This window comes from Petaurus breviceps, unplaced genomic scaffold (assembly GCF_028583685.1).
Source record: "Petaurus breviceps papuanus isolate PSGF00001 unplaced genomic scaffold, PetGlider_PUasm1.0 207, whole genome shotgun sequence".
Lineage (NCBI taxonomy): Eukaryota > Metazoa > Chordata > Mammalia > Diprotodontia > Petauridae > Petaurus > Petaurus breviceps.
In genome coordinates, this window is record NW_027185850.1 from 27,466,145 (window position 1) to 27,481,429 (window position 15,285).

Genomic DNA, 15,285 nt, shown 5'->3' on the forward strand with positions numbered 1-15,285 from the left:
CAGAGAGGTGCTGGCTGCCCAGAAGGTGGAGGGGTTCCCCTGTAAAGCGGAGGTTGGAGAGGACCCTTAGTCAGTTTGCTATGTTTGGTCTGAGTCAGACTAGATGCTTTCTAATCTAGCTCTGAAATTCTGAGAATTTTGTGAGCCTTATCTGGGCCTCAGTCTCCTTCTTTGCCAATGAGAATAATAACCCTTGCCCTGCCCACATGGCAAGATGGTTAAGGGGAAGCTTCCTAGGAGGGCACATTTGTTAATCGTTCTGCCTCCATCTACCCAGAGACCTCTAGCACCCCAACTGTGTGATGGGGATTCCCAGGATGGCAGCCTGGGGGTGGCTTCACTACAGTTGGCAAAGGCTTCTCCAGCCCTGGCTGTGCCAGGTGGGAGTGTGGGATGCTGTGCAGGGGGCCCCTCTCTGGGCCTTAGTCTCCTCCTCTACAAAATGGGATGATAATCCTTCTGACACCCTCCTCAGAGGGTTAGTGGGAACCTGAAGGCCTGGGAAATGGGAGCTTCGGCTGGGCCGACTGACAAAATCATCGGGAGCTGAACCATGCCTTCCACGGTCTCCTTGGGCCAGTGAAACCCAGATCTGCTTCTCTGAAACGCTGCCCCTCCAGCCCCAGCTGGGCTGGAACCCAGGGCTTTCTGCAGGAAGGCAGACTGGCTTGCCAGCCCCTCCCTGAGTCCTCTCCACTACTACCACCACCAGCACCCCGCCCACCCTCCAGTCCAGAGCTGGGGTTTTTAACACTTCCCAAGTTTTCTGAAAACTCAGCAAGTTCTGTGGGGTGACCCAAGCTCAGAAACAAAGACAGCTTTCATCTCCATTCACGCACATGTGTATATCTGCACACCAGGCCTCTGGGTGCTGGCTGAGCCAGGGACCTAGGCTCCCTGGGCTGGCAGGGTCCATCTCCAGTCAAGACAAACAATGGAATGTAAAGAGAAAATTCTGGATTTGGAAACAAGGCCTATCTCTGACCCTGGCTCACCAATCTTTTTAATCTCTTTGGACCTCAGTTTGCCCATGTGTAAAAAGAGGTGGTTGGTTTCTAGGGTTCATTTGAGCATTTCCTCTCTCCCTCTTTTCCTCCCTCCCTCCCTCCCTCCCTTCCTTCCGTCTTTCCTTCCTTCCTTTCCTCCTTCCTTCCTTCCTTCCTTCCTTCCTTCCTTCCTTCCTTCCTTCCTTCCTTCCTTCCTTCCTTCCTTCCCTCCTTCTTTCCTTCCAGGACACTTCTCAATTCAGTCATCGTAGACAAAATGACCCAGCTCTTATCTTTAGACATAAATTAAGCACTGACTAGAAGGTGGGAAACCTGAGTTCTTGTCTCAGTTCTGCTGTGGATTCACTGTGTGATTTAAGCTCATTACTTTCCTTCTGTTTCCTCACCTATGAAATGAATTGCTGGGGGATTGGAAACAGGATCATAGGTTCCTAGACTTAGTCCTCATCCCTCACTCAATGTAGGACATGCTTTGTGCTGTTTGCCCTGGGCACAAAACATCCCACTTATAGCTCTGCCTGGCTCTGAAGAAATAGGGGAGAAGGGTAGCTTCTTACCATTTCTCAAATCAGACTCTGTTTTTGCCAATAATTTTCCTTCTGTGGGACCACCATCACCCCATCTCTCACTTTTGTAACCTTGGCATCAGATGGTATCAGAGGTCGTGCTCTGGACTTGGAGTCAAGAAAACTTGATTTCAAATCACAGGTCTGCCTGTGTGTGAGTGGCCCCCACACATGTAATAATTGTGACTATCAGCCCCAGCAGTCCTGTGCATGCTGCTCACATCACGGGACAGCCTGACACCAATTCTACTTCTTATCAGAACTGACTTAGGACAGAAACATGCAATGGGAAGTGGGTTGTAAAGCTGAGGGGCTATGGATGCTAAAAATAGTACATTAATTGAGTGCCAGGATCTTGAAGGGGAAGAAGAGGAAGGAGATAGAGTCCTCCTGAGGAGCCTTGCCTTGGCGGGGAGTGTTGGCCTCTCTAGAGAATCACAATCACAAAACCTCTGAACTGGAAGTGATCTGAGAGGCATCTAGTCCTCTGAACGCTGAGCTCTGTCTAGGCACTATGGGGAGGGGGGGCTGCAAAATAGAATAGAGAAGAACAGAAACCACTGAAGCAGGAAGGAGACCTTGGAGACAACCTAGGCTGCCCCAGGCCCATTTTACAGATAAGAAAAATGAGGGCCAAAAATGAAGGGAAGACATGTGGTCCCAGTGACCTAGGACACCCGCAAGGTTTCCAATCCAAGACTATGCTTCAGGTCTTCCTGCTCCTCCTCCACTTTCTGTACCTCCCTCCCTCCATATCACCAGTGGCTCATGGAATTCTGGGCTTGTAGGTAGAAGGGACTTCAGAGCACTCCTGGCTCAACCCATCCCCTCTACGGGAACTTTCATCATGGAGGAGGTAATCTGGTCTAACTCCTTCATTTTATAAGTGGGAATACTGAAGCCCAGAGAGAGGAAGCGAGTGACCCAAGTGGTCACAAAGCAAGGCAAGGTCTCCTGGGATTTCCTTCACTTGGCTCCAGTCAAGTGTTCCTCTTCTCGGCCCAGTTGCAGCCCCTTATATAACCTAGCCCCACTTCCATGAAAACGGGAACGTTGGCGATGGCAGATTTGCTTATATGAGAGAACATCTGTTTACAGAAACCTTCAAGTGTTTACGTTCACACTCCCATGTGTCCGAGGTCCTGAGGCTGCTTCTCCCCTTCTTCATTCTGTGATTAATTGTTCCAGTGGGATTATTCTCCCTGACACAGACTTAATGGGCCAGCATCATTAATCCCCTCTGAGGTTAACCATATGTTTGGACATTTAAAAAAATAAACCATTAGTGGACCTTTTTTTCCCCTTCCGTGGCCAAGAAGTCATGCCCTCCAGAGAAGGAGGGTCAGACTTTGGAATGGGAGCCCTCCCAGAATCTCAGAGTGGGGAGGGACCTCAGGGACACGGAGTTCAACCCATGGCTGAACAGGAATCCCCTTCAGCAGCCCTGATGGGTGGCTGCCTGGCTTCTGTTTGAGCATCTCCAAGGAGGGGGAGGATACCAGCCCCCGAGGATGCCCATCCCACTTAGGAAGAACTCTCATGCTCAGGAAGGTCTTTCATGGCTTTGGTGTGTGCATCTGCTTCTTGTTAGAGTGGGCCTGGAAAGCAGAGTTCTGCTCTAGTCCATCAGTGCCCTTTGAAAAATCAACAGCCGCTACAGTGGGGAGTTGCGTCTCCATATCTTTTAGTCTGTTTTAGGAGCAGAAGGATGAGATCTGCCCAAGAATCAGATTCAAATGGAGAGCCTGGTTATCCCCTCCCCGTGGCTTCACCAAAGATACCCTCTTCATGTCTCCAAGATGCCCTCTTGACTATTCTCTGAACATTGGGTCAATTCCTAGAATCCTAGGATGGTTGCTCTGGACTGGGAAAGGACAAAAGAGGATAGCCCCCTGCTTTCATATGTGAGGAAACTGAGTCTGCAAGAAATGAAATCAGGACCGACCCTGGAGTCAGGAGGACCTGAGTTCAGATCTGACCTTAGACACTTGATACTAGCTGTGTGACCTTGGGAGAGTCACTTAACCCCAATTGCCTTACCTTCCCCCACTCCAAAAAAAAAAGTGAAATCACTTGCTTAAGATCCCACAAGTACTAAAGTAGCAGAGGGAGGATTTGAACCCAGGACTTCTGATTCCAAACCTAAAGTTCTTTCCATGTATTAGCATATATTATAGTTATCTGTGCTTTATCTAGTCTTTTCTTCTCTAGCACTGAACACAAGATTCTGTACACAGTAGGTGTTTAATAAATATTTTTTGAGTGACTGATAAGCTTTAGAATTGATTTAGATAAACTTTTAAACTGTCATCTCCTTGAGAGTAGGAACTGCCTTTTACTGCTTTCTGTATCCCCAGTGCTTACAGTGCCTGGCACACAGTAGGTGTTTAATAATGCTTATTGAATGAATGATAAAAACATAACCCCTGTCCTCAAGAATCTCACAGTATTTAGTCAGGATAAGGCAGGAGCACAGAACACAGTAGATGTAATGCTCTGCATCAGGGAGGGGCAAGCTAGGTGCTCTATGAGGTCCAAGAGGAAGGACTTTTCCATCTAAGAGGAATCAGGACAGTCTTCCTGGAGGAGGGGGCATTTAATTTGGGCTTTAAAGAACGGGAAGGAAATCTGTAGGTAAGTAAGGAGAGAGAGCGATCCAAAGGAAGCCTCTGCCATGGATGGGGAGGGATAGGCCTGGCTCTGGCAGAGAAGCCCCCAGTGTCCCCAGCCAGTCCATGGTCCTTCCTGATTCTGACACCAGTGATGGAAGGCTCTGTCTTGTGGGTCCCTTCCTTTTGAACTCTCTGGGACAGAAGTGGGTGGGGAGCCTGAGAGCTCTTTCTTCTTTCTGGAGAACACTTTATCTGGAATGATGGAGGGGACAGTGAGGATACCAAGCCCCACAGCAGCCTGGCCCACGGGCTGTGTTTCCAGTCCACAGAATGGGTGAGCTTATCTGGACCATCCTGGCTGAGGGAGCTCCCTGAAGGCTGGGGCAGGAGAGGAGGCCAAGGACGGGAAGGCTTTGATGGAGAGGACAGGGCTGAATTATGAGGCTTTCCACAAGAAGGCGGGTGGTCTGTGTGGACACAGGGCAGAGGGTTTCTGATCTGTTTAGAGTCAGGGGATCAGCAAGAGGACTTGGCTGAGATGGGGGTGGAGCAGCTAGGGCCCCGGGGAGCCACGGCAGAAAGGCCTGGGCTAGAGTCCTGTCTCACACAGTCACTTCATTCCCCTCAGACTCAATTTCTTCCTCTGTAAAATGGGAGTAATGGATAATAACAAGTAACAAATAGATTGGTGATCGATGTAAGAGGTAGTAATTACCCTTTCGGTATTATTGTGGAGATCAAACGAAATAATCACTTTGAAAACATAAAGGCCACCTCCCCAGACTAGGTGCCCTGCACTGTGCTGAGCATTTCACAAACATTACCACATTTAATGCTAAAATGCTACATCAGTGCTGTTGTTAGGTTGAGAGGATCCCAAAAGTGAGCAAAGGGAAGGTCAAGGACAGCTAGGAATCCTGGGCTAAGGGGAAAGAGGATGAGGGACAGGGCAGGGGAACAGAGGGAAAGCTCTGGGCTTGGGGGAAAGGAGATGGGCATCATATACGGAAAAGGGCACTGTGTACACGGGATCTGGATGGAGGGTTCCTTCCAGGGAATGGTAATATTGAAGGCCCCTATATTCTCAAGTCCTTCCCAGCCCTGACATCCCCTGTTCTAAGGCCCCTCCCAGCCCTGACATCCCCTGTTTTAAGGCCCCTCCTAGCCCTGACATTCCAAGGCCTCTCCTAGTCCTGACATTCCTTGTTCTAAGGCCTCTCCCAGCCCTGACATCCCCTGTTCTAAGGCCCCTTCCATCTCTGACATTCCAAGGCCTCTCCTAGCCCTGACATTCCCTGTTCTAAGGCCTCTCCCCACTCTCACATTCTCTGCTCTGTGTCCTCAGCCTACTCTCATCTCTAACCTTCTATGACTGGCTCCATGCCTCTCCCTCAACTCTCTGCCCCCCTCCCCCTCTGCCCTGGGATCCCTGAGTTCCATTCTCTTTCCAGCTTCCCCAAGAAAACAAAGGGGCCTTTCCTTCCTTCCTTCCTTCCTTCCTTCCTTCCTTCCTTCCTCCCTTTCTCTGTGTCTCTGGCCCTGCCTAGGCTGCCCACAGCAGCAGCAGCAGTAACAGCAGCAGCAGCAGCAGCCGGGGGGGGGGCCCGCAGAATTAGCATTTGAAAGGAGCCCCTGCATTAATTTCAGACGGAACATAAATATGGGCTCAGGCCCTCTCTTCCCAAAGAGGAGGTTTGAGCCTGCTCTTCTCAACAGCAGAGGGGGAACATGTGGGGGGGATTAAGGACAGTAATAGAGGCTTTCAGGGCCTGCCTTGCCCTGGAAACATCTGGCGGGGCGCCCCTTCCTCGCCCCCATCCCCCGTCCCCTGGCGCTGTCTCTGGGATGACTGTTAATTGCCCCATTGTTCCCCTGTCCCTTGCACAATCCTCTCTCTCCATCTGTGGAGTCTTGGAAGGGACATGTCTTGTTTCCTAGGATTGCTTGCTCCGAAACTCAAATTTCTAGGCTTCTAGGGCCAATAGCAAAAAAGTGAACAATATTTCTCATTCTGGCAGCACCTTCGCTTACTTAATGATTGGCGGCATTGACACAGCACGTTACCCTTGACAGAAGCGCTCTACAGTTTATGAAGTTCATCCATCCATTCTCTCAGTGTATCTTTCCAGATGTGGGCCCTGATGAGGGAGGCCCCGCCCCACCAAGCATCCTTCCAGGGCAGAGGCTGAAGTGTCTTCTGGTAACTGGGGAGCCCTAGGGGGAACAAAGTGCTTAGCTTGGAACTGGGAAGACCCGAGTTTGAATCCCATGTCAGTCACTTAAGTCAAAATGAGGATCTTAAAAACATACTATTGTCGTGAGATAACACCGACCTTGAGTTCACGTTATCATTGCCCAAAGAAGCATTTCTTCTACCACATTGCCCTGAAATACTGCCCCCCCCCCCAAGCTTTTGCCCACAGACTCTTGGGAAGGGGGGTCTCACTACCTTCTATTCCACTTTGGGACAATTCTCATGATTAGGAATCTCTTCCTTGCATCAGTTTTTCCAGGATGTGGTGAAGGGATGCCTTCCACTGGCACTGATTACCACACCTCTGTGACTTAGTAACTTGTCTTCAAGAGTATCTGTGGGTAAAAGCACATTCCTCATTTTGTGGTCAGCCTGGTGAGACACTTCCAAGACATATGGGCTGGTCCTCATGTGGCACGAAGGCCTTCCTGGAGCACGAGATGAAGGTTGCTAAGTCATCGTCAGGCTTGTGGAGGAGAAGGAACTGAGGCTTGTTAAGAGTGAGGTCAGCCAAGAGGTAGACAAGGGTCAAGGATGTATCTGGGACAGTGAGGGGACCCCAGGGACAGAGGCCAAGTCTAAACCATCCTCAGTCAGTCAGAGGTAGAAGAAGAGGCCAGATCAGTCTGTTCTGCTTAAAGCAAAGAGACCCTGAGGGTCTGAGATGGAGCCTGCAGGACTGACCACAGCCACACTGTCCTCCTCCTTGGCCTCTGCTGCAGGAAGGACCCCTCATGGGGTGTCATGGGTCTAGCAGGAGAGAATACAAGTCTAAATTCCAGCTTGCTTCCTTACTTTCTAGGTGACCCATCTTTAGAAAAGCTCCAGGAACATAATAGGTGCTTAATAAATTCATGTGGACTTGATTTTCCTTGACCCTGAGTAACACCACTTCTCTGGGTACTTCCTCCATGTGTAAAATGTGAGGCCTATGTAAGATGAACTTCTAGGGACCCTTCCAATTTCTCCTGATCCCACCAGTTGCTAGTGCCCTCCCTCTTTGGTAGCAACTTTATATTTACTTACTGATCTATGTACAGGATGTTTTTTGTGGTATTTTATCTTAAGGGCAATAGTGAGCCACGTAAGGTTCATGAGCAGGGCAATGGCATGATCAGGTCTGGGAAGCAGGCAGAGGATCAGTCAGAGTGAGGAGACACTGTCAGGAGAGAGACCCATCAGGAAGCCGTTGTCAGAGTCCATGCCAGAGGTGATAAGGACCTACCCTACAGCGTGTGAACAGGGCCATCACTCCTCTTCCAAAGCCCTGGTTATCCCCACCCAGCACTTGGAAAGAGAAGGCAACCTGAGAAGGAGTGGGGCTTTGTAGGGGGTGGAAGAGAGATCTCAGGACAGAGAATGGAAAATGGCAGAGTTGGGGGGAGTCCTAGAGAACATTTAGTCCAACCCTTTCATTTTACAGATGGGGAAACAGGTCAGGTCAGGGAAAGCCGCTTGCCCAACATTCCATTGGGTTGCCGTCCTGGCAGAGGGGACATTTGAACCCAGGTTCTCTGTCTCAATGGCATGGGGTAAAGACGCTTTACTACTGAAAGAACAGAGGCTCAAAAGGTCGAGGTGGGGGGGGGCCAGGGATGAAGAATTAACAACAGTCCCTGCCCTCAAGGAGCTTGCAAGGTGGGGCAGGAGTTGCCATGGTATGTACAGAAATAGGTGGGCCACAGGAGAAGGCATGAGGAGAGCGTTATAGGAAGACCCTGAGGAAAGCAGCTACAGTGTGAGGGAGGAAGAGGGTAAGGGAAGAGTCTGATCCAGATGTGGGGGTGTTGCCAGCCCTGGAGCCATGGGAAGGCCCTGGCCTGTCTCTATAGGAGGTGGCCCCGATCCACTCTGGGCCTGGAGCCAGGCTCCAGAGACAAGCAAATCATTCCCAGTGCAGTCACGAAGGCTGCCCTCATGGTCTTGGGGGGAGTCCCAAAGATTTCCGTCCATGGGCCAATCCCTCTCCCAGGGCCAAGGGTATGATAAAAATCACTCAGGCCTCCTCCAAAGCTGAGAGGCCCTGAGATGTCTAGGGTTCTGAGGGAGAGGCCTCAGAGGCATCACCTCTAGAGTGACCATCCAGCCTTTACTTGGAGGCCTCCAGTGATGGAAAGCTCATTACCCACCGTGGCAGTGCTTTGGACTTTTGGATGCTCTCGCTGGGAGCTCTCACTGCCCACCCTAAATTTGCTCCTCTGTAGCCCTTCTCACATTTTCCAAAGGAACCAAGCAGAATGCATCCATTAAAAAAATGTCTTTGTACTTCAAGGATCTCCACAGTTGCCTGCATGAGTGTTCTCATTGTGGACTCAGATTCTGACCAGTCTCTGATGTAGGAAAACCCTTTGAAAGTTGTAATAGTTGGAAAAAAGAATCTATCTTTAGCTCATCTCTACATGAGTTTATGCAAACTTAGCTAGACTGAGCCTTGCAGGACAAACACACAGGACACTATTAAGCCCTTGCCTGGAATCCCATCATGCCACGTGGAGAGGTGCAGCCAGGAGAATGGTGAAGGAGTGGTCCACTCCCCTCTGGTCATCCATCTGCCAAGTAGGGAACCCTTGGCCATCTCACCATGGCACAGATAGTCAGACACCATCCTCAAAGCCAAGAGGACCAGATCTGAACCCTTGTTCAATAATATTGCTTATTATTGAAATAAATAGCAGTATTTACTATTAATGTTAATACTTAAAGCTTTACAGAGTACTTCTCTCCAAATAGCTTTGGGAGGTAGGAATGATGAGGAAACTGAGTTTCCAAGGTGAGCCAATTTGACAGCTAAGTCCTGGAGCTCTAACTCCAACACAGGTCTTCTGCCTACAAGCCCAGGGCTCTTTCCTCCGACCAACAGAATAGGAGATGCAGGGACATCTTGTCACTCTAAATCTGACAGGCTTTCCTTCCCTTCTCTCTGACGTGATTACAAAGTCCTTAGCTCGGCATCGGTGGGTCTCCACAACCAGGCTCGTTTCCTTGCCCGGTCTTATTTCCCTGCCCAGTCTTATTTCACTCTTTTCCAATACACACACTCCATCTTCCTAGTAAACTGACCCATGGGCTGCTCTTCCTCTCATTTGGCCAATGATCCCTCCAGCCAAGGAAAACGAGCTCATTAAACTTCAAGGGACAGGGAACAAAATGGCCAGTCAGGAGATGTAAGAGCAAATACAAGGGGAGATAGGAGAGGTTCCTGCCAGCCCCATGACCTGCATCCTGGACTGCTTCAGGAGCTGGCCCGGCTAGTTTTTGAGCCAGAGGACTGAAAAAATATGGGAGAAAAGCACCATCAGATTGGAGAAAGGCCAGTGTTTTCCCAATTTTCAATAAAAGGAAGAGATTGGAGTTTGCCGAAGATGAGCCGGTGGGTTTGACAATTCTAAAACGCATCATTAAAGGGATGGTTGGTGAGCCTCTCTGGAAAAGAGTTAGCCTGGGGCTTCATCCACACTGCATCCTACCTGACTTGGGATCTCATGAACCATTGGGAGCCATTGGAAGACCAGGAGCTGCATCCCAAATAGAAACCTTCCACCCCCCAAGCTCTCCCCCTCCAGGCACCAATCAGGAAGGAAGCCCAGGACCCAAGCATCTGAAGAGGAGGTGACCTGGGGGCCTCCTGGGGAGCTCCCAAGCTTTACTTTGGAAGTTGAAGCCCTGTTTCAAGGCTGGCCATGCGATTGTACCTCCACTGGGCTTCTCCTCCAACACCTCCTGGTGGTGAGGGGCTGACCTGGGATCTCAGCCCCGGGAGGAGAAGCCAAGAGTCCAGCACAGTATTTCTGGCATGCTGCTGGCTGTCCTCCCTCTGAAGTCCGTTTAATGCTGTCTCCAGGAATACTTGCTCGGCAGGAGCAGTCAAGGCATGCGTAAATATTTGCTGCCCATTGTATACAGCCTGGGGGCTGGTATTTTCCTTGGCAAGCCCTTAAAGTGAACGTGGCTTAGACAGGGAGCCGGGGGCGCCTTTAATTAAACAGGTCTCCAAGGAGGCAGGAGGCAAGTTGCCTTGGTGCCTGGGGCAGATTCCAAAGCCTGTTCATCTGTGGTTTCTGTAGATGGTCTATTCAAGGAAATTCCTATGTCTGTAGCCAATTGGCTGATTGATGGCTGATTGATTTAGCCCTACCCAGAACAAGGCCAGGGGCGCAGGTTTGGTCCAGTCCAGGCCTGGTTCTCTCCTTCTGTCCCTCAGTCTCATCCCAGCCCCAGGCATCCCCCAAATATTTCCTGGTGCTTCATGGGATGACTGGACCCAGGGGCATACTTTAGGGTGGCTGGGAGTACCAATGATGACGGAGACAGCCCTGTAGAGCCCATAGAGGGCTGGATGTAGAGCCAGGAAGACCGGGTTCTATTCCTAACCCTGGCACATACTCTCAGTCTGATCCTGAACAAGGCAGTCAAACCTCAGGGTTGTGACCTGAGTTGCAGGGAAAGTGCTGATCTCTCTGCTTGGCAAGCTTTGCTGAGAGCGCCTAGGGGCAAAGGATAAACTCTCTTTTGCCTTCCTCTCACCCTGTGCCCAGTACAGTTCCTGGTGCCCAGTGGGTGCTTTTAAAACATCCAGTTCCTTAATTAATGTCAACATGGAAGCTGTAGCCAGATGACACGTGCACATTTGTGACATCGCTCTGGGCCCAGGCTTTTGTGACAATTCACCGGTGATGATGATGATGCTGGTGATATTCCTAGCAATAGTAATATCTTTTAAAAAGTGCCGGTGGTCCTTGAAAGATGGAATGCCCTCATTACAGAGTTCTCAAGCCAGTGAAATCACCATTCAGCTCCCTAGCCTTGTCCCTCACAACAATAGGAACCAATTCTTTAGCACCTACAAAGCACAGTCTAGATGACAGTCCCATAAAACAGGCGGTGGAATCATTGTCCTCATTCAACAGATGAGGAAACCGAGGAGTGCAGGGCTTGCCAGTGTTGGTACATCCCCCCCCCCCCCCCGGGAGAATATTAACTTATATGAATGAAAACACGGTGTGAGCAAGGATTAGGGAAGAACCAAGAGAAAGGGGAGGAGGAGCAGAGGGGCAGAGGGGCAGGCTGGCTGTTAGGGAAACAGACCAATGAAGAGCCTTCCAAAATGGGCTGATGCAGGAGGTAGTGAGCTCCCCATCCCTGGAGGTCTTCAAGTGACTGCTTAACTGTCTCCTGGAAAATTCTAGCTCAGCTCTGATCAGACCTGTGGGCCTCTGCTTTTGTGAAGGACTCTGCTATGCTGAAGCACAATTTCAAGGCTGACTTTTTTTTGTTTTTGCTTTTTGGAGGGCAACTGGGGTTAAGTGACTTGCCCAAGGTCACACGGCTAGGGTTTTTGTTTTTTTGGTGTTAAGTGTCTGAGGTCAGATTTTAACTCAGGTCCTCCTAACTCCAGGGCGACTGTATTCACTGCTCCACCTAACCATCCCATAGGCTGACTTTTTTGATTGCACCTTCCCTGAGGTTGACCTTTGGTATCTCCTTGGGTGGTGGGGCTGACCCTGGGATCTCAGTTGCCATGAGGTCTTAACAAGCTGAGGAAGCCCAGGGTGGGGTGGAGGACCAGCTGGGATCACTGATCAATCATTTGGATTAGGTGCCTACTATGTGCCGGACACTGTGACTTACATCCTAATTATAATGTGAACATGTATCAGTGTATACAATATCGTAGCCACAAAAAGCCCCGTTGTTTGAGGGGGGAGGCGCTAGCAGTGGGGTGGATCAGGAGAGGCCTCATGTGGGACATAGGGGAGGAGGGAGAGAATTCTGGAGATGAGGAATGGATTCCGTGACAGAGGAAAGGCTTGTGAGCTGTATCAGTCATGTGACCTTGGGTCAGTTACTTTGGGCCCCAGTTTCCTCCTATGTAAAATGAGAAGGTCTCCGAGGGACCTGCCAGATCTTGACCTATGATCCTATCATGGTGCCTGGCACACAGTAGGTGATTCACAGATGTGTATTTACCATCACCTGCTTCCCAAGGCAGCATCTGAAGGATGGAGGACTTGGGGAGGGGCCGCAGATGCTGGGAAGGGAAGGAGACCGTAGATTTTCTTCTCTCTTGCCGTTTCAGGTCATTTCCTAGGGAACAACACGGTGATTGACGTCCTGCGCCAGGCTGGGTTCGAGGTGGAGCACACCCCGCCAGGGAAGGCTGTGCACAGGTGAGATGCCTTTGAATCCTCTGCCTGCAGTTTCCTTGTTTCCTAGCGCTCACTGCCCTCCCGTGAGCTCTGGCCAACCCAAGAAATGGAGGACAATAAGACCCGGCCCTGGGAGCTGGGTGACCTGGCTCTGCTTCTGCTGGGTGGGGGCCTGGGGAGCAGAGGAGGCAGCAGGTGCCTGAAGCACAGTGTTGGCACCATCATCACCTTCCACCTTAGCCCTGGTCCCTGAGCCCGAGGGCGTGTCCTCTCACCACTGGGAGGACCTGCCTTGGCCCCGTCTTGGTATTCTGGACAAAAGAAAGTCAGACACAGTTGGTCACTTCCAGAGCTGGGACTTCAGTTCAGTTCTTAGGGAACATAATCAATACTTGTTGGTTGATTAATTCGCTTCAATAAGCACTTACAGGAATGAAGGAAGAGTTGTTCATTATTTATTAATCAATTACGATGTGTCAGACACCATGCTGAGTCCTAGGGATACAAATGCAAGTCCTGAGAGTTGGGGTTGGAAAGTGGGGTGCTGGGCTGGGGGGAGGGTCAGCCTGGTTTGGAACAGTCTGGGAAGCCACATATGGGCCTGCCTGAGGCAAGCCAGCGCCAGGGCTCAGCTCTCAGAGCCCAGGGTTCGATTGTCCATAATCTAACAGCTTGGGCGGGAGGGGGAGGCTGGAGTGGGGGTAGTGGAGCTGGGAGTTGCCAAGAAGGACTCCTGAGTTAAGTGCAGAGGGCATGAAGAGAAATACAAAAGCTTCCCTGCCCGCTAAGAGCTTCCACTCTACCAGGTGGGATATAAGTAAAGGAATATAAATATACAAAGAATGACAAGGCATTTCAAGAGAGAGAGAGGGAGGGAGAGAGACAGAGGGACAGAGAGAGAGAGAGAGAGAGAGAGAGAGAGAGAGAGAGAGACAGAGAGAGAGAGAGAGAGAGAGAGAGAGAGAGAGAGAGAGAGAGAGAGAGAGAGAGAGAGAGAGAGAGAGAGAGAGAGAGAGAGAGAGAGAGAGAGAGAGAGAGAGAGAGAGAGAGAGCGAGAGAGAGAGAGAGAGAGAGAGAGAGAGAGAGAGAGAGAGAGAGAGACAGAGAGAGAGAGAGAGAGAGAGAGAGAGAGAGAGAGAGAGACAGCGACAGACAGAGACAGAGAGAGAGAGCAGAGAAGGGAGGGAGAGAGAGAGGGAGAGGAGGAAGAGTAGAGAGAGAGGGAGAGGAGGAAGAGTAGAGAGAAAGGGAGAGAAACAGACAGAGGGAGGGAGGGAGAGATCGAGCTAAGAAGTGTGAGGTTAGCACACTTGAGCAGGGCACCCAAGCCAGTCGTTAGTAGTGCCTAGATCTCAAACCTGGCCTCCTCTGACTCATGGTCTGGTACTCCCAATGGAAAGGCAGCTGGATTTGGAGTTGGAGGACCTGAGTTCAAATGCTGCCTCTGTGATATACTGTGTGACCTTGGACAATTTGCCTTCCCTCCCTGGGCCTCAGGTTGATCTGTAAAATGATGGAGTAGAGCTAAATGGTTTCTAAAATTTCTTTAAGCTCTAAATCTGTGGTCCTTGATTGCTCCAGTTCCCCCACCCCCATTTTCCAAGCTCCCCAGTTCACAGACACCCCATGTCCTCAGAATGATTTCCAAAGGGGCATTTGCAGGGAGGGGCCAAAGCAGACACTGCTTCTCTGGCAGGAGGAGTCACTGGCTCCAGAGTTCTCTCTGCCCTTTCCCCTCCCCTGGACATTTTCTTTGTCCCTATTCCCAGACCCCCCCCCAACTCCAATAGCCTGGCTGCTGTCCGAGGCCCCCCTCCCCCTCAGAGCTGCCCCCCTTCCCGCCCAGTGGCCGGCAGTGCCCAGGCCCAGGGCTGGAATGCACGTTTAGTAATAAGAGGCTGCATTGTGTCAGGAGTGGAGGGGCCGGGAGGGATTCTGGGAGGCCCTGGACAATGCAGGACCGTCGTGGGCACAGGTGTTACTGGAGCTGCTCCTTTTGTCCAGAGGCTCTGAATTAGGGCCTGGCAGCTGCCTGCCATGGCTGGCCTTGGCTGGCAGAGCCTGGGGGCCGGAGGTGGGCAGGAGGAATTCCTATTCCTTTTCTCTTTTAAAAAGCACTGACAGGGCAGGGGGAGGTCAGGAGCACGGGCCCCTGTGAGGAGGCACCCAGCACAGCCCCCCCCCCCCGCCTGGGTCTTCAGGTTAGATTCAGAGACAGAAGAGGCCTCTGGGAGGACCCTCCCCACCCAGTTCCTTCAGTTTACAAAGGGAGACACTGAGGCACAGAGAGGAAGATTCGTTTTCCCAGGTCATGTAGGCAGTGTGAGCCTGCAGCTGTGGTGACCGAGACACCTAAGGGACCCTGGGCTGCGCTGAGCATTGAGGGGGGGGCTTGACTAGGCCAAAGGGGCACAGCAGGAGACCCAGGGGCAGCCCCTGGGGGCCTAGCTTACAGATAGCCTGGAAGGGGCCTTCTCAGTCACTGGGTTCAACTCCCTCATGTTTACAGCTCAGATGGGGAAACTGAGGCACGAAGAAGAAAAGAATTCGGATAGGCCATAAAATAATCAGAGGAAGAGCTGCCGTCAAGTCTCAGCCACCTCCCCCATCTCTGTCTCTCTGTGTCTCTCCATGTCTCTGTCTGACTGTTCTCTGTCTGTGCCTTATGTATATGTGTATCCTGGTCCCTTTGTCTCCATC

General features: G+C 51.0%; 1 protein-coding gene across 1 annotated transcript in view; it reads left to right on the plus strand.

Moving 5' to 3' along the window:
• The window catches only part of LOC138164833 (metalloprotease TIKI2-like), a 236,001-nt gene that overhangs the window by 188,055 nt on the left and 32,661 nt on the right, over nt 1–15,285 (plus strand). The window contains exon 5 of the mRNA XM_069092758.1: nt 12,516–12,606. Coding sequence (XP_068948859.1) covers nt 12,516–12,606 — 91 coding nt within the window. The remainder of the gene's footprint in view (nt 1–12,515; nt 12,607–15,285) is intronic.